The sequence below is a fragment of the Triturus cristatus genome, chromosome 10 (genome assembly GCF_964204655.1).
Source record: "Triturus cristatus chromosome 10, aTriCri1.1, whole genome shotgun sequence".
Taxonomy (NCBI): Eukaryota; Metazoa; Chordata; class Amphibia; order Caudata; family Salamandridae; genus Triturus; species Triturus cristatus.
The window spans coordinates 368,697,867-368,716,439 of NC_140593.1; the positions used below are offsets into that span (position 1 = coordinate 368,697,867).

An 18,573-nucleotide genomic window follows, 5' to 3' on the forward strand; every position below is an offset into this window, starting at 1 on the left:
GAGTGACGTTTCACTCCCCCAGCCAATCACTGGCTAGAGCCCAGTCATGGGCTGCTAGCCAATCAGATGCCGCCAAAGGCTCTCTGCAAGCTTCGGATTGGCTGTGAGCCCCAGAGTGCCCACAGCCTGTTGTTTTAACGTGATTAAAATGTGATTAATGTCTACATGTCCGTCGGACATAAATAGACAATAAATCTTCTTGCCCGTCAATATAAACAACATGGTTCGGGCGATAATATTCCCCCACCCCTGTTTCTCTCAAACATGGTTCGTGATATCACAGCAGAAGGCTTTTTCACATGGTAAAATCACCTTAGAACACACCACAATTCCTAAAATGTGTATGGTACCATCAACAAATGATTTATAATGTAACTAAAGTCTTAAAACCTTCTATTAACTGCAATGTTTTTTAATGAGGTGCTATCATGTATATTGGTCCCAAGATGGCTGCCAACACTTCTTGGATGAAGTACTGACAGCCAATCAGATCTCACGATGAGATGTGTGGTTAGGCTCCGCCCAGATATGTATATGATTTTACTTTTGATTTTCTCAGGAACTACTGAACAGATTGACACCATATATGCAAAAGGCACATGCCTGACCTGAGGACTACCTCTTTGCCAAATTTCAAGTAATTCTGTTCAGCCGTTCGGGCTGTACCTTGGACTAAAGGTCCCTATGGAAAATTGCATGGGGAAAACGCGTTTTGGGACCCCCCTTTTTTCTTAGCCCCCGCTTGACGAATCCCCCCCGAGGCTTTCAGGGTAGGAGCGGAGCGGAGCGCCCCACCTATTTTGAAAATTTCGCGAGGATTCGTCAACCGTCGCTAAAGTTATTCCAAATAGAATGTTGCGGATTTCCTATGGAAACACGGTCCTAACTATAACTATCTACTGGCGACCGCCAGTAGATAATATATATATGTGTGTGTGTGTGTGTATATATATTTATATATACATACACACACAATTTTTATACTTCCCATTTAGTCTTGATTTTAATGTCATTAAATGAATATTTAAACAAAAAAAATGATTATACCTCAATGTTTGATCTGCGCTAATGTTCCATAATTGATTGTGCAGACTACAATCCCTTGGAAAACCTACACTTACTTGGGATTGACAGACTCCTAACATGAGTTAAGTGCTGCACCGCAATTGAGGCAAGCAGTGAGAACGACTTATAGAGAATTGTGTATGCCAAGAAATGCCTTTTAATCGTTTTTGAAAGCGGAGCCTTTTTTAATCAAATTGTACTCTATAACTCTATTTTAAAATCAAATTGTACTGTATTATTGTACTCTGGGAACATTTTAAGGATGTGGGAACTTAAAATCGAGAACCATGGAGTTGTAAAATTGCCGATCAGAGAGATGCTAGCAAGGTTAGCGCTCTAGTTTTAACCTAGTGTCTTTAAGAGGCAGCAGGGAAGTGAGGGCACAGCGGATGCATGCAGTGGGTGCACCATCAGCGCGCCAAAGGCAAGCCTGTCTGTACACAGAAAAAGACAATGTTACTGCCCTAAGGGACTTCAGTTTTCACTTTGAGGAAAGTAATAATCACCTGCCTGCAGGGATCCGGCGAGACATGGAGCGTTTGCAATTATTGCAAAGAGTGAAACGGCATACTCATAAAAAAGGTCATCATTTAGATCTGGTTTTTAGTAATGTGACCAATTTAAAAACCATTCCTCCTGCCCCATGACCTTGACATATCCTGCCTTTATATCCTTAATCCTAGAAGAACCTTCGATTCTGGTAAACAGCAAAGATCCCCAGGCCTATGGATGAAGAGAAGATGGTCTAAACTACAAAGAGGAAGGTGGCTGGCTGTGCTGGCTTTAACCCAACTAGAATTTGGGATCAACTTTTCAGCAGCCAATGTCAAATTAAATAAATGGATCCGTCTCTCACTTCATGTTAATATCTAATATTCTGATAACTACTTTGAGAATGGGGAAGAAAGAAAAATTTGCATCCTGGTTCAATGCACATCTTTCCCTAAAAATGGCTAAAAAACACTTGAAAGAAAGTGGAGACAAAAATATGATGAAAATCGGAGGGCAAGAAGGCAATATCATCAGGAAATCAAAAAGGCCCAAGAACAATAACATGAAACCTCTATGGTTAAAGCAGCCAGTGCGCCATATTTCAAAATGCGAAAATCTTTCTATCTCGTAGGGCAGAACACTCGCTACCCCTCCTTTGGTAGTTTGCTGCAATAAATTGGCAGTATACTTTCAAGATAAAGTGTCCGTAATTGACAGTGAACTGCAACAAACAAAATAATGTGCACCTAACAGAGTAGAGATACACACTAGTACAGTCTCAGCCTTCCCCTGATCACAAAAGAGACACTTTCAGTTGGAAAGGTAAAATCAGGTTCTCTTTTGTACCCAGCTCCTACCCATATTTTCTTTTACAGGAAGAGCGAGAAAGTGACCCCAGTCTTTTCGAGCGCCTTAATTTGTCAACCTCAGGAATAGTTCCCGGAGAGTGGAAATATGCAGTGGTCAAGCCGTTAAAAAAATGAATGAATCTTGACCCTACATTCCCTGGGAACTACAGACTTATATCATTGCTACCAGATATAGGGAAGGTCTTAGAAAAGCATATCAATCAGCATTTCTCTGTATTTCTAGAAGACAACTTCCTCATTGATCCCCACAGAATGGCTTTCGTCCAAAACATAGCACTGAATCCGCATTACTTTCGGTAACATAGCAGGCAAAAATGCTACTAGACCAAGAATGGTCTACTGCTATCATTATCCTCAACCTAAGTGTGGTGCTTGATACAGCCGAGCATGACGCGCTTGCACTCACGCTGAGGGAAATCAGAATAAGAAATGATGCGATAAACTGACTTTCCTCTTTTTTTCAGATCTGGGAACCTCCCTGTTATTCATTTGAATTGTGGGGTCTCACAGGGATCTACACTAAGCCCCACACTGTTCAATATATATGTACAACCACATGCAGCCATAGTTAAGGAATTTGGTGTGTCATTGGTCTCCGATGCTGATGACACGCAGTTGGTGGTCTCTCTTGTTCCAAAGACTGAATCGCAGCATCAGCTAGTTCCATGCCCCAAGAAAGCAGCACAATGGGTGACAAACTGCTACTTAAAATTAAATAGAGATAAAACCGCGCTGTTGATGGTAGGAAACCATCTCAACCCACACATAATAGTAAGCTGACCGGAATGTCTAAGACCTCCTCCTCTCCCTTTTAGAAAGTTTAGGTAGGTATGTGGATAAAGAGCTCCTTGAAAATGGAAGCTAAAGCCAATAGATTGACAACATCCTGCTTAGATCTACTTTGCTCACAATCAAGGAGAATCGTTGTCCAGGCGCTCATTCTTTCCCACCTGGACTATGGCAAAGTCAGTTAAGAGACATCAGGTGTCCCAAAATGCTGCTGCAAGGACTATCTACAAGCTGCCCAAACATACCTATGCTCTGTGTAAATCTGCATGATAAGATAATATTCTGGTTAGCATTTTTTTGTGGGATTAATTGTCTATTTAAGAAATGTAACAAAATATTGAGTACATTTGTTGAAAAATAAATAAAAATATCTCCACTTTCTCATTATGTATTCGGGCTGCAGTGAGATATTGATCCAGAGTTTACAACAACACCTGCTTATAAGTTTGGCAGTCTCACAGCGGGTAGACATGCCAGCGCCCCACTGCGAGACCGCCAAACTTGTAGTCAGACTGCCTGGCAGTTTGTGAGATGAAGGAGAGCCGTAGAAAGGCAGCACATTCCTACACAGGAAGAAATGCACCATGTGTGCATGTCTTCCTCTGCAGAAACTGGGGGTGCAAACATGCAGGGAGGTACAATATGTGCCCCCCTGCATGTACCTCTCTGCACAGACGTGACAGGAGGCTCTGCAAGGGCCTCCTGATTTGCCTTACGGCCACCCTTTCCATGAATGGCTCACCACCATGGATAGGGTAGCAGAGAGGCAACTCGTAATATGCTCAGCGGTGCTGCATTGGCACAGCCAACATATTTTGGCCTCTGACCACTGCAACAGTGCCGTGGGATTCATGATTCCTGGCGATTGCAGTGGTCCTGTGGTGGTATGACCGGCAAAATCAGAACACAACAGTCGAACCGCTGATGCTGCGGTGGCCTCACCGCCCCACAGGTTTGGCAGTCTGAACTTGTAATTAGGCCCATAGTTCTGAATGTGCTAAAACCATATAATATGCATAGGTTGGCAAAGAGACCAAAGAGGTCAATGTTCTTGAACAACCTAGAGATTTGCACATGTTGGCAGTGGTAGAGTTTCGCCATGGCAAGTTTGTTAGGTTTTTTTTACTATTCACCATTGCACAAAGTACAGTTGTGGTTGTATGCGGAGTGGTTGTGTGCTAAGTATTCTCTGTTACACAAAATGTGACCCAGAACAGGACTCTGAGGTTTGAGGAGGTGAGGGGAGGACGCCACATTCCTTGTGACGTTCCTTTTTCTGAGCATGACTAAGGTCAGGCAACTGGGTTGTTGATCACTGACATTGGTGGTGGCAGCAACAGATTGCATTGGAAGGACACACCTTTTCTACCAGTCAGCTGCCAGCGAGAGTTTTCTACTGGCCCATGTTTTTATTGGTCTGCTAGTTCTCGCAGCCAGGTCATTCACTCCATCCATATGGAACATGGATGTTGCATGTGTAAGTATAACACCTATGTGCTGAATGCTGTGCTTGGAGTGTGTCTGTCACATGTGACTGAGGAATCCATTTTGATTTCATGAATCAAAGTGGTAATTAATATGGAGGTTAGAAAGACCCTGTGTTCAGTGTGAATTGCAGGGTATCCCCAAATAATTCCTGCATTCTTTTTTTTTTTTATAGTGGACCAGACTTTAGGGCAGGGAGGATAGGAGGCAGTGGGGGCTTTTAAAGTATAGTGAAATTCTGCTGCCCTTTCCTTTAAATTATCCAATACGGGCTACCTCTCCACAGGTTAACAGGTAGTTAAGCAAGGTAGTCTCTCTCTTGTTTAAGGACTCTATTGACTGGAAATTCCCAACCACAACTACCTTCCTCCTGACACCTGAAGAAAAATCCTATTGCTGGACAAGTCTGGGAGGAATTAGCACAAAATGGGCCATTGAAGATACATATCTGTCTGTGACCGTAGAACAGGAGAGGGATAGTAGTTACCAGCCAGTGTGGCAAGATTTCATCATATCATACATTAATTTGTTCAATTTTTAAGACAAAAATCATACAAGTATAAGTTCTTTATTGTGCTGGGTTGGGAATCTTGAGCAAAAGAATGATGGATTAAACCCATATCCTTGTGACTGGGGGTGAATGTTTGCATTGTCCAGAATTCCGTCCATCAGTTGTTTCTTTTGCATATGACGCACAAGAGAGATTGCACATGCATATGTGTGGGTGTGGCAGGGGCGACTGTGGGTGGAAAATGTTGAACACCCTTTCACTGTGCAAATGGAAAAGACAGACAGAGGGGTGAGGGAGTGGCCTCCCAGATGCCATTACAATGCTGGAGGCTCTGTTGTGGAATGACCAGGGCCGTGAGGCAGACGCCGAAGATATTTTACATTCTGCCCCCTGGCGGATTGTGTAAACGAGGCAAGAGGTTTTCTCACCTCCCCGAGTTATATTATGCTTGTGCTGCTGGTGGTCCGTACACTGAAGCATTCTGTCTTTCACGACCACCTCTAAATGGCAGACGGATACATTGAATAAGTGCTCACTAATATGGTGTTTTTAGGTGTCCCTGATCGTCGGCACTGCGGGAAGGACGCTCACCTGGGCCCAACTACTTGAAGACGAGGGTCTGAGTAAAGAATCGTGTACTTAAGTATTTGCCTGTATTTGTATGCCTTCACTCAAATTTTCACTCTATATGGTATCTTGTGTGTGCCCTTAAAAGGCTGCTATAACTGCGTCAAACTGGTGATCCCAGCCCTGCCAGCCTTTTAGAGCAAGCTTGCCAGTCTCGATCTCTGAATGGCTGACACCCTGCTGCCAAGGGCTGTTCACAGCTTCACTCATCTTAATGAGTGCGATTAAGTTAAGACTGATAGATTTTTTTCTAAGGGAGTGGGGGGGCATGCTGCTCACATCCTCTACTGGAGGGTGCAAACTGGCTCATTTCTCTGTGAGGTTGCAGATCAGCATGAATACGGTCTGTAAGGCGGGTTGGACTGTCCTTTTCTGTATGGAGGGTGTAAAATGATCCATTTACATATGAAGAATGTGGAATGGTCTATTTTTCGAAGGAATGGGTGAAAATCAGCTTATTGGGTACCAGCGGATGAGTGCCACTTTGAACTTGTCAACATTGATTCTTCATGAGGGAAACGTTTCATGGGTAACTGAACACTGATCCTTCCACTGATGCACCTCCCTATTCCATTTCCTTCCCTCTACTCACCCCTTTACTTTCCTTGTCCTGCCAGTCCAAGCTCATGTTATCCTAGTTCTTCTCCTGTCATGGTTTCCTATTATCTCTTGACCATATTTGTGTCAGATGCTGTTGCCTGCGGGGTCGGTGGTTCACACTTCACCTCATTCAAAGTCACTTGCCATCAACCTCTCCTGATTTTCACAGGTGAACTTTAAAGCTTTGCCTGCACATATTTTTTTAGTACTAATGCAAGACTTTCTTACTTTGCCAGAAGGGGCCAGGACAATTTATTCCTATGAATTTATTTGGGAAATCCCAAATATTTTAGAAAACCTGAGGGTATATAATGGAGTGAAAAGTTTTTGGGGGATTTCCTAGAGAATTTGGTAAATGGGAAGCACTGTTATTTTTCGGGGTTTGGTGTGGAATTTTCTCACTTTAGAGGCCTCACAAACAGAGCTAGAATATAACAAGCATTTGCAATGCAATATGTCTCGCATTTATGCAAGTTTAAACTATTGGCATTGTAAATGACAATGCCTTTTTTAATTTGTGTTTTAAAAACCAAAACATCATTAAAAGGGATTGTCATTTACAATGCAAATAGCTCAAACTCGCCTAAATGCGTGACCTATTGCATTGAAAATGCTTGTCTTACCTTTGCTAATATGGCCACCCCTCGAATATTTGAAGTCTGAGTTGTACATGCCAACATATTATACCCACCAATCCTCAGTAGTTCTCTTTTCCCCCAAGGAATGTGGGTCTCTTGTAGACATACTACATCCATGACATTCAACCTCATGAATTCGGCAAGTCTTGCCCTCTTTGCTCTGTCATTCAAGCCCGCTACATTCCATGAACAGATTATCCTCCCCATATCAGTTAAATTGCAGGTTCCCATATTACTCCTCTTAGTAATCTTTTGCTCCTTTTCCTGTCCATCTTTCGTCTCATGATCTGCTTTCTATTCTTCTCCTTTAGCTGTACACATGTTTTATTATAATTTTTGTATATGCTTTTTTACCCCAGATTTTCCTTCACCACCCTTCCCTTACCCCCCTTAACCCCTCCTTCCCCCCAACCTCCACCCCTGTGCCCCCTCCTCCCCACACGAGGTGCTCAGACTCAATCTTGAGTCTGTACCTGATGAGTGTGCTGCACGGATCGAGAGCCCTGATACTCATACAATCCTATGCGTTTTAACTACATGCTGCTTCCAAAATCCCAAATTTCCCCCCAAAAGGAGGATAAATGAACCCGCTCCCCCATTAGCCCTGTTTTCCTACCCCACAAATGTTCCTTAAACACACATTTTATTCATTTACTTATATATTTCTTTTTTTACCCCTCTTTGTTTTGTTTTTTTTGCATGATCACGTTCTCTTCATTAAAGTAAATACTGGTCTGCATCTAGCCTGACAAACCATCCAGGTATTTTTTAGCTTTAATTTCAGACAAAAAAATCTTGTTTGCCCCCCTCAAATCACTTTTAAACGAGCTGGATTATTCAAAAACGCTTGAGAATTTTTGTCCTGAAATGGCTTAATAGGCTGCCGCAGCCTCCACAGCCTTTCTGCGGTGGAATGACAAAAATCAGGGCAGACAAAGTAAGAAATCTCATTCCTGGTTCTCTTTGCTTCTGGCCTAGCTTTTTCAAAAACAGCTTGGCGCAGCAAACAATTGCCAAAATACACCAGGATGGCACGTGGAAGAGCCCCTGCCCTTGCTGGCTGTTTCTGCATAAAGGGAACACAATGGGCTTGTTGCACTTCTTGAGCCCAGTTCCAATCCGTAAGTTCCGGGAGCGTGTCTCGTAGCAAATCTTCCACATATGAACATACATCAGCCCCCTCAACCCCTTCAGGGACCCCAAGCACCCGCAGGTTGTTTCTCCACTGGCGGTTTTCAAACTCCTCCAGCTTCCATTTGATGTCAACTAGCTGTGCCTCATGTGAATTTGCTAAAGTTTGATTCGTTGCAAGGTCTGATTAAGTAGAGACTATCCTACACTCAAGGTCGGTCAGCCGTTCCCCAAATACACTGCATGTCTTGGTCAGTTTTCGTACCACCCCTTGCACCTTTCGTATCGCTGCCTGGGCTTTACATCCATCTAGGGCGCGTCTCTTCACGGTGCATTGATATGGCCTGAAAGATAGCTTCTAGAGTTGGGGGGGTAGGCCCAGATGGATCGGAAACAGGTTGGCCGTTAGACATAGGATTAGTGAGTTGATTTATGAGGGTATAATCCCAAGTCAGATTCTTGCCTCCCTGTCTCTTTTTCTTTCTTCCTCAAAACAGTTTGTCTTGCCACCATCATCCTCGTCCAGATCACTATTGCTCAAATCTGCAGTATTAACTGACAACTCCGCCGACCATTCGCCGCCATCCGATACAGAAAAGAAAAAATCATTAGGCTCCTTATCTGGATCCCTGTCCATATTGCCATTGTTGACCTTGTTAGCGTTAGAAGCGCCTTGAGGCTGATTTACATACGCAGCGCTTGATAGTTGCTCATGGGGAGGTATGATTGAGGTGTCCTGTAGGTAAGCCAGTTCACCCCCCCCATAACCTCGTCTGGTTTGTCTGTATGAAGAACCATTCCAACGATTAGCATATTATTCTCCTCACCCCCAGTAACAGTCACAGGGAGAGGGGGGATGTCCCCTGGCCTACCTTCACTATCAGCTGGGCTCCACTCTTGACAGTCCGCTTCCAATGTGAGGGGATTCTCTTCCTCTCTCAACTTCTCTCTCGGCAGGTCCTCAGCACTCACTGCAATCTCAGGGCAGGCCCTGCCCTGAATCGACTCCTCGTGACCCGGAGCTAGCTTCCTGGCCGGCCCTCCCAGCAGATCAACCACTGTAGGGCCGGCTGAACGTCCGTTCAATGCTGCTCTTCCTCTTTTTTCTGGGTTGGGGTTGACTGCTGCTCCCCGATGCCCTGTCTCGGTGTCTGAGCTGGCGACCCCCTCGCTGCCGCAGCCATGGTCTCCACGCTCGAGTCGCCACCCTCCGATTGCCCCCTCAAAGCCAGACGGGCCGTTCTCGCCTTAGCAGCTCCCGCCGCTGTCTTGGGTCCCATCTCAGCGGTCCCAACTTCAGCTTCAACCTTTCCGGACACTATCACTGTCAGGTAAGATCCCCCGAAGTGGTTTGCGGAAGCCTCTGATATTATTTTGCTGAAGTGTCGCAGAACCGCCAGCCTGATAACGGTTCCTAGTAAATGTAGATCGCTCCCTAGTAAATGTAGATCGCTCCCGCAGGTCTTTCGGGAGTGCTGTAGATTGCTGGGTTCATCACTCCATACTTTTCAGTGCAGCATTTTGAGATTCCGACTCTCTGCTGGTCTGTGTGCAGCTACGGGCTCAAGCTACCGCCATCTTTGAGGGGTGGCCATATTAGCAAAGACCACTCTAGGTTTGGCCAAACGCAAGGCCGTGGATGTATTGGGGAGGTGGGCTATAGTAGAACTAGCAGTGGGAGTTACGGTGTGCTCGATCTATGGGTCAAACCAAGACGATCCTCAGATATTCGAAGATTTGGAAATAGAACTTGCTACATGGCCAAGCCCTTTAATTTTATGTGGAGATTTCAATATCCCTCTGGATATTAGATCTGGGCAGCAGAAACAAGGGGGATATTCTGGTCGAAAGCCTAGGGTTTACAGGGCATTAAACTCTCTTAAGAACAGCCATGGCTTGGCGGATATCTGGGCAATGAATAATCTGAATAACCCCGGATATACGTATTACTCCTGTCCGCACAAAAATATGTCAGGATTGATTATTTTTACAGTACAAGGGATCTATTAGATCGAGCTGGTATTAAGAAACTTCCTAAGATAATATCCAATCATAACCCTTTGATTTTAGAAATTGAAATAGCAACCTTTAAGAGACCATGGAGTAAATGGACATTCAATTGGAAATTGTTATTGAATAATGAATATACTGAATATATTAAAAAATGGACACAGGAATTCTTTGATATAAATAGATATAGCGCTAGCAGGGGGACTGTGTGGGATTCTTTTAAGGCCGCTCTTAGAGGTGAAACTATTAGCTTTGTTGCCAGGGCTAAGACTCAGCGGGAGATCAAGAATCAACAGTTATTGTGGGATTTAGCCAAGGCAGAAGAGGAACATATCTTGATAATAGCACAGGGACAAGAGGGGGCTCAAACTCAGTACCGGATAATCACTTTAAAAGCAGAATTAAATAGCTGGTTAACACAAAGATCTGCAGAGGAATACCAATCCCATCGGAATAACACCTATGAAAATGGAGAGCAAGTTGGTATGAGGTTAGCTCTTCGTACTAGGCAGAAGATATCTTTGAATTTAATACCTTCTATTAAATTAAACAGACCAGTATATACTGATCCAGAAGATATTATTAAAGGTTTTCAGAACTATTATCAAATCCTGTATCAAGATGACATTAAAAATGTGGAGCTGAAGTCGCACAGGATATATTGCGGATGGTGACTAGTACCGAACTCAGAGGGGGCCTGGATGGGTCAATCAAAGAAGAGCTAGAAGAAGAAATTTCTCTAGAGGAAGTTCATATAGCATTGCATGGAATGGCACCAGGGAAAGCTGCTGGTCCCGACAAGATACCGTTGGAGGTTTACAAGATTCTAGGAATAGTTATAACACCTCTTTTACTAGACTTGTTTAGGGATGGAAGCCCCCCCTGAGTCTTTGAAAGAGACTGATATCATCATTGTTCCCAAAAAAGGGCAACCAATAGATAATCCATCTTCTTATCTGCCAATTTCCTTGATTAATTCAGATACAAAAATCTACTCTAAGATTCTGGCCAATCGGTTAGGGAGGGTTATAGAACATCTGGTCTCCCCCTGACAACATGGTTTTATCCCTGGTAAAGGAACAACAGACCATATTCGCAGGGTTATCTCTCTTTTTGACAGAACCGGAATGGGAGGCCAGATGGTTATGATTCTCCTCAATGCCGAAAAGGCTTTCGATTGGGTATCCTGGGAGTTTTTATGGGGGATATTGGAGCTGAACGGTTTTGAATCTCAGTTTATAAGAGCAATCAAGGCAATGTACTGTCAACCAAGAGATCGATTACAACTCATGGGGAAGGAATCTAGTAATATTATTATATCTAGGGGGACCAGGCAAGGATGCCCTTGTTCCCCTACTTTATATGCTTTATATATTAATCCTCTAGTGGTTAAGCTCTTACAGACCGGGAAGATCGAACCAATAATATCTAGGGGGTATGAGACCAAAGTATTGGCATACACTGATGATGTTGTGGTGCTAACCTTGAATCCAGCTGAGGCAATCGAGGAAAGAGTTAAGATTGCTGAGAGTTACGGACTCCTCTCTGGATATGCATTGAACAAAGGGAACTTTTTCTAATTTTATATGGCAGCATGGGAAGGTCAGGAGGGCTTTAAAGTATCTGGGTCTACCACAAGATTGGGGTGGTCTTGCAATTCCAAATATTACCCTGTATTAATGGGCGGCCATTCTCCATCAGATGGTCTCCCTGTTTGTAGCTGATAGTAATTATGAATTAGAGCAAGGTCTGAGAATGCCTACAATCTACGAACTCTCTATAGGGAATGAAGCTCCGGGCTGCTAATAAGACAATTGGAGCCAAGGTATTACAAGAAGGTACACTTCAAAGTAATCTGCAGCTCATGGAAAATATGGAACAGGTCTCTAAATTTATGGTAATTCCAAAAATTTGTAGATATACCCCCCTGTGGCGCTCATCAGTATTCCCACCCCAGGTTAATGACGCTATGGGGAAGAAATGGGAAAGACACGGGGTAGGAACGATTGGAGACTTCTGCGGGGGAGAGCAAGATTTTCACTTTTCTAGGCTTCAGCAAGTTTTTGGTATACCTGATAATACTTTAAATATGTTCAGATTAGGAGCATTCTTACCTTATGTAGACCAATGATTAAATTAGATAAGATACCATTGATGGAAGCTATTGTTAGGAAATCTAGCAGAATCAGGAACGTTTATACCTTGCTACTTGAAAGAATACCAGATGATTTAGAAAGAACTGAAACAACTTGGGCAGCGAAACTGGAAATCCCAGATGTGGATATTTATATGAGCCTATCCCTAACCGCCAAAATACTTTTATCTGCAAGCTTAAAAGCTCAATTGTATAAAACTATATTTAATCTATATTTTACACCGTGTACATTGTATATGGGGGAAAAGGACAGATGATAAATGCCCTAGATGTGGGATAGGACCAGCCACACTGATTCATATGCTGTATGATTGTGACAAACTCTCTCTAGTGAAAGAAGGGTTGCTAGGTTTCTTGGAAGAACTATTTGGCCACAGACTAGAATTGACCCCTACTCCGCTGATTCTGGGTTATGATAGCTCCCTGGGCCTTAATACCGAACAGGAATACTGCCTTTTTTTGGGGACCACGGTATTCAGGATAATGCTAGCCGAAAGATGCAGAACCACTGACATTTCATATGTGACTTGCCAGGCTTCTTGGAGTTTATAATCAAGAGATGACTATCTTTGCCTGTAGGGGCAGGCAGGCCAAAATCCGGGGGAAAAAAATATGGGCACATATCGCTGAATGGAGCAGAGATGCCAGGGCGGTATAAGAGAACCAATTCTGGTTTTTAGAAGCTCTTTGTGGCCCAAGGTTTTAAGTTTGAATACCAGCTGGTCAGGGGGTTTACTTGGGAATATTAAACTGGGGATGGTTATGCTGAACTGCTTTGCTTTTAGATTCTGGTTCTCCCTAATGCATAGCTCTGGATTAACTGTTGTACGATTGGCCAAGCTGATTTTTATACTAATGTACTGTATTAATTGCCCAAAAAGACGATTTTAGCTAGATTTTAGGTAAAAAATTGCTCCTGCTTTTCGGATTAGTTCTGTACTGTATTAACGGTTTTATGATCTATTTAACTGATAGCTATCCCTTTGTACTGTATTAACTGTTTTATGATCTGATTGGTATGTGCTGTTTCTGTGAACGGTACTTTCTGGATACGAATAAATAAAAAATTTTAAAAAAATGCTTGTCTTATAAGTAAAGGCACTGGCTGGGCATTAATATGTTGTTATTACATGGATATTTTGCTCTGAGGCTCTACGCCAAGCTACCTCCCTGAGTAAGCTTAAGACTGATTGACCACGTTAAGTGCTATATGGGCATATTAGGTTCTCAATTTTGGGATCAATGGTAAGATAAAGCCCGGGGACACCAGTTGTAAAAGTCTCTGATTTTAATGATCTGCATCCCGTAACTCCTGTCTACCAAGGGACATGCCAATCCTTAACTGTCTTCTATCAGGAGAATGAACAGTAGTCCAGGCTGGAGATGGAACCCTTTTTACTGATTGCCTGCAGTGGAGGGTGATAGGGTAGAATAGTAATTCAGGGTAGGTCTGGGAAGAATATATTGAAACCAGAGATGGGATAGGAGGACAAGGGACATATATGTGCTTAGTTTGCTCTATTACGTTGAGGATGCTGCTTACTTCAAATTCGAAGCAGAATGCAATTAGTTTGCAGACCAATTGTGAAAGCTTGTATGTTTTGAGGCATAATTTCCGAGTAAAGTGCAAAAGTGGAAGAGAAACCGTTGAAGTTGGGATCTGCCTGTGTAGTGATGTCTGGTTTGTGTGGTTTCCTTATCTTTGAAACAGTGACAGTTGTTCTGCAATGGACCTGCTGTCATGTTTGTTTTCCCCCATAGCAGCTCCCACAATGCAAGTGGGAAAGATTTCAAGGGAAACAAACATTTGCAATGCAATCGGTCTCGCCTTTGGGACCTTATAAGTATTTAGTTATGCAGCACATTAGCCTGGTTGCTGAAACATCTACTGTTCTTTAACATGGAGGGAAAGTAAGCACCAAACTGCGTGACATGTCAGGTATGGGAACACATGGAGAGAAATATTGCCTTTCATGGGTAAATGGTATAGTCCAAAGCTCTGTTTTTAAAATAAAATCAGGGCCTTCGGTGGTCATATCACTGAAAGTACAAGATCACTGCTCGAGTGTAGGTTTGCTCCTCCACCTCCTGTAAGCACCTGGGAAGCGAAGCCTTAATTAATCCGTTTCATTTCCAGAAAAGAAAACCTGTTCCACAGTGACCCATGTTATTTAAGAGCAGGATACATTGTTGTACTGCTCGGAAAGAATACCTGCCTCCTTGTGGCATATAGTATATTTGGGAGAGCGATTGATATAAACTTATTAGGGGACTTGTTTGCTTAAAGAATTAAATCACAGTTTTCTCCTTAGGTAATGTTCTGATGTGATCGGATAGCTTAATGATTTAAGCATTTCCTGATGAAAACTTGTGCCTAACTTGTAGCGCTTACACATTTAATTTATCATTAGTTTAATTGGTTAAAACATATGTTGTGTCCTTCACGTCTTCCAATGAAAATTTTTGAACCAAGCTGAATACAAAACACAAATTATGTGAGAATAAATCATTTGTAAAAAAGGAAACTCATTACCTCTTCCCACAGGAAGTAAACAGATCATACAGCTGAGATAGAGAACACTCTAATAGTATCAGGTACCATACAAATTTGGGAATGCAAATCAAAGCGGATGTTCAGAAATTTTGTGATATCAATACTCGAGCAACACCAGATTGCATTTATGGTAAAACCGAGCACTTAAGTCGAACAACCCCCACCCCAAAAAGTGAAACTACATAATAACATAAAGTAAGTATTGGGTAACTAGTTCAATGAGATGTTAAAATGAAATGATGTCTAGAAGATGCACAATCCAACAACAATTAGGTTATAACATGAGATTATTTCATTACACAGATATCATAAAACAAGCACCAGCAACATAATTCCGTTGATGTAATTCTCCAAAGCTGACATCATAGTCTCCTAGGAAATAAACTAACGCAAACAAAAACAAATAAAGTTGGAACTGCAATGCAAATCAGAACAGCAACGTGCACAAAAAATGCACTGAAACAAACGTCCACAAGACCTGCGTGTTCTGGTCTAAAAGCAGGGGAGTGACCACGTCCCATGGTAGAGTCAGGCAAACCCCAGCCTCATACTGATGTTAGTATGGAAACAGAAAGGAGCGGAGTAAAGCATTGAATACAGAACATGACGAATAGCTACAGGAATAGCTAAAAAGGCACCCCCAAGCTGCAACACCTTTTGGTTGCATAATATCCAATAGAAAATCATTCTTATGAAAGAATTAGTGAATCTGGTTGATGAAAATCTCTACAATGGGTTGTCTCCTATACGTAGTAAAAAGTAATTACAGTAAAAGTTTCGTATTTTGAAATAAGCGGAGAAGGCACGTTCTCAAGTGCTTTGTTTATTTTAGGTTATGTCTTAGGTAAGTTTTGTTTGTACATTTGCAATTGTAATTTATGCATGTGTCGTTGAATGCTTGCATAAGCTCTACTTTTCTGCCATGTCCGCTCCAGTTACCTAGTTTAAAATTGGCTCGTCACTAGGTCACTTCTTTAATTTCTGGGTGAAATGTAATAGATGCTATTATAACAGAAGCAAACTGGTAGTGGGGAGACAGTCTTTGCTGCACAAAGCTTTCTATGCTACACTTTGCTTAGTATTTTTAAGTGGTATACTACTCCTATAAGATCATTTGCATACATGACAAACTCGTCCCTGGTAGTTCGGAGATGCAGGCATTTTGTTGAAAATAGTGTTTGGAGTAAAGGGGCCAGTAACCATGGAAGTATACAAATGATGACATGGCTGTCATGAGGAGGGACTAACAAGCCTAAAACCAATCATAAGGCAGCATTTAGCACCTAAGCCAATGAAACAGATGGGCGGAACTTCCACAGATCTTCCACTGCATACTAAATACTGCATGCCTCGCAAAGCGAGCAGCGCATGCACACCGCCGCTATAGGCTCGACCTAAAAAGAATACCATAGTGGCAGTCACCTGAAAATGTGCAAGGTCACCCTACTGTAAACAAGTCCCTTAATATCTTGCTATCTTCTAAGGTGTCTGGCGCCTTTGAAATGTTAGGGAAACTATAAGTCCATGCAAAGACAAATGTTAAGGTTCAGCAAATCCACGCAGGTGCAAACTATCCCTTCCAACTTCCGAGGCAATCCCATTGAGGCTATTATTTTACCAATGTAACTTTTACAAAGAATCCTTAACCAAGCAATTAACCTCATTCTCCATTTCCCCTTCCCCAAATATATAGTTGACAGCCTGTACCCCAGCCACTGGCCCCTTTTCAAAACTATCTTATGGGTCAATTATTTGAGTAGCATTAACTCATTTAGTGATGATGTCTCGCACTTCTAGACAAAGATGAACCATTATACTGGATTAGCAACTTTAAGCTTTAACTTCATTTTGGTTTCTGTTTCCTGTCTGGAAATTGTGCATCATGAAACACACCCACATGCTTACCATTTTGCATGTTTGCTTCATGTGCCATATTGAAAGCTTTGTGTCCATCATACCCTTATCTGTAACACTTTTCTATCTAATTGTCCACTATCCAGGGGTGTAGCACATGCTCCTGTGGTGTAGGGAGACCCTCCCATGGATATCTGTGAGACCTGGGAGTTCAAGGGGCCCCTCCCAACATTCTGCAGGAGGGACCCATCATTTTACATTGTGCCACTTCCACCACATCCAACGTACTGGAGGCCATCACAGTGGCATAAAAAAGGCCCCCGCAGCCCGAGGGGGGTTGGGGCACTCAGCACAGAACCCAGGATCGGAGATCCTGAGTGAGTCCGGAGGGGGCCCCCTCTATGTCCTTTGCAGAGGGCCCCATCAAGTTTTGTTACGCCACTGGGCCTCCATGTTGTTACCCCATCTCCAAACTTTGGCTTTGGATTTCCATTGCCTATTGTACTCCTTGGTAGAATTAGTTTGTTTGATGCAATGTGCAATTTACTGTATGCTCAAATTCATTTATTATCTATAGTAATACCTTACCTAGCATTTGTTGTAAATGATGTTTTTCAAATATGCTTAATATTAAAAGTTCCTACCAAGTAATCTTTTATTCTGGGTCATTCAGAGCACATTTTGCTATCACATCTTTTAAAGTTGCAATATATTATGACAATTTAACTTCTACATATTTGACTCTGGTAAACAAATTGTGCATTTTAAATTCGACATTTGCTTCTGATGAAAATGGGCATGGGCAGTTTTCAACATCAGACTAATCTATATTTGTTATTTATTGCCTAAAGCAGCAAAATCGAAAGCAACTCATTTATAGCTGTGTACTCTCAGCCAACTATTGAATTCAGTAACAAATTACTATTTAACAGTTTCTTTGTAAAAGTGCAGTGATTGAAAATTATGTACTTGCCATCTCTATCTTTGCAATGTAGGTTTAAACTGCTGCATAGATTCTCAGGAGGTTAGTAAATAGAAAATGGTGTAGAAAATATATAATTGTGTTATGATGATACACCCCTTCAAAAATCAATGCGTCGTGTAGTTACGTTTTTTGCTACCAAAGTTAGAAATAAGCTAAAAATGTATTTGTTTCCATTACTAGAAGCATGGAAGGCCCGGAAGCTAGCTTGGCGTATCGAAAGTACATGGAAATGTTAACCTTACTTGACCAGTTTGAAGAGGAGATCTACGAACACTGGAAATCCCAAGTGGATGAAGTCTGCCAATTTAACTTGAATCGTCCACTCATTGAACGTGTGCCAGACAATAATCTTCTGGTTGTGAACTTTGACCCTAAGGTCAGTGTATTTCATTAAATACATTCTCCATGAAAACAGGGCCATGAGCATTAACTACATTTAATTAAAGCTAATGAAAATAGTTCTATAGCCCATCAAAAAAAATAAACTGTTTATAAGGGCTTAATGTGGAAGTGATTAAGCGATTCCAGAGAAAGCGAAACAAATACCTCAAACACGAAAGATTTTCATTGAATTCTGGAACTTTTCATGAGTACTAAATTTCACGACGTTGTGTGAAACCAATCCTAAACATGGGACTATCGTCAGCAAATTGTTGCTCTTCACAGGTAGTGTACTTGAAATTGTTTCAGAAGAGGCAGCACGTGATGACTACAGAATTACAAGGGGAAGGAAGAGCATTATTAAAGCTTTGTAATTGTTGCAGGTGCTTCTTTTTCCATAGTCACACCATGTTTCTGTGGACAGGTG

At 42.3% G+C, this 18,573-nt stretch overlaps 1 protein-coding gene across 1 annotated transcript in view; it reads left to right on the forward strand.

Annotated features, from left to right (window-relative positions):
* The window catches only part of DNAH11 (dynein axonemal heavy chain 11), a 3,007,685-nt gene that overhangs the window by 769,732 nt on the left and 2,219,380 nt on the right, over window positions 1–18,573 (forward strand). The window contains exon 12 of the mRNA XM_085631597.1: window positions 17,946–18,141. Coding sequence (XP_085487723.1) covers window positions 17,946–18,141 — 196 coding nt within the window. The remainder of the gene's footprint in view (window positions 1–17,945; window positions 18,142–18,573) is intronic.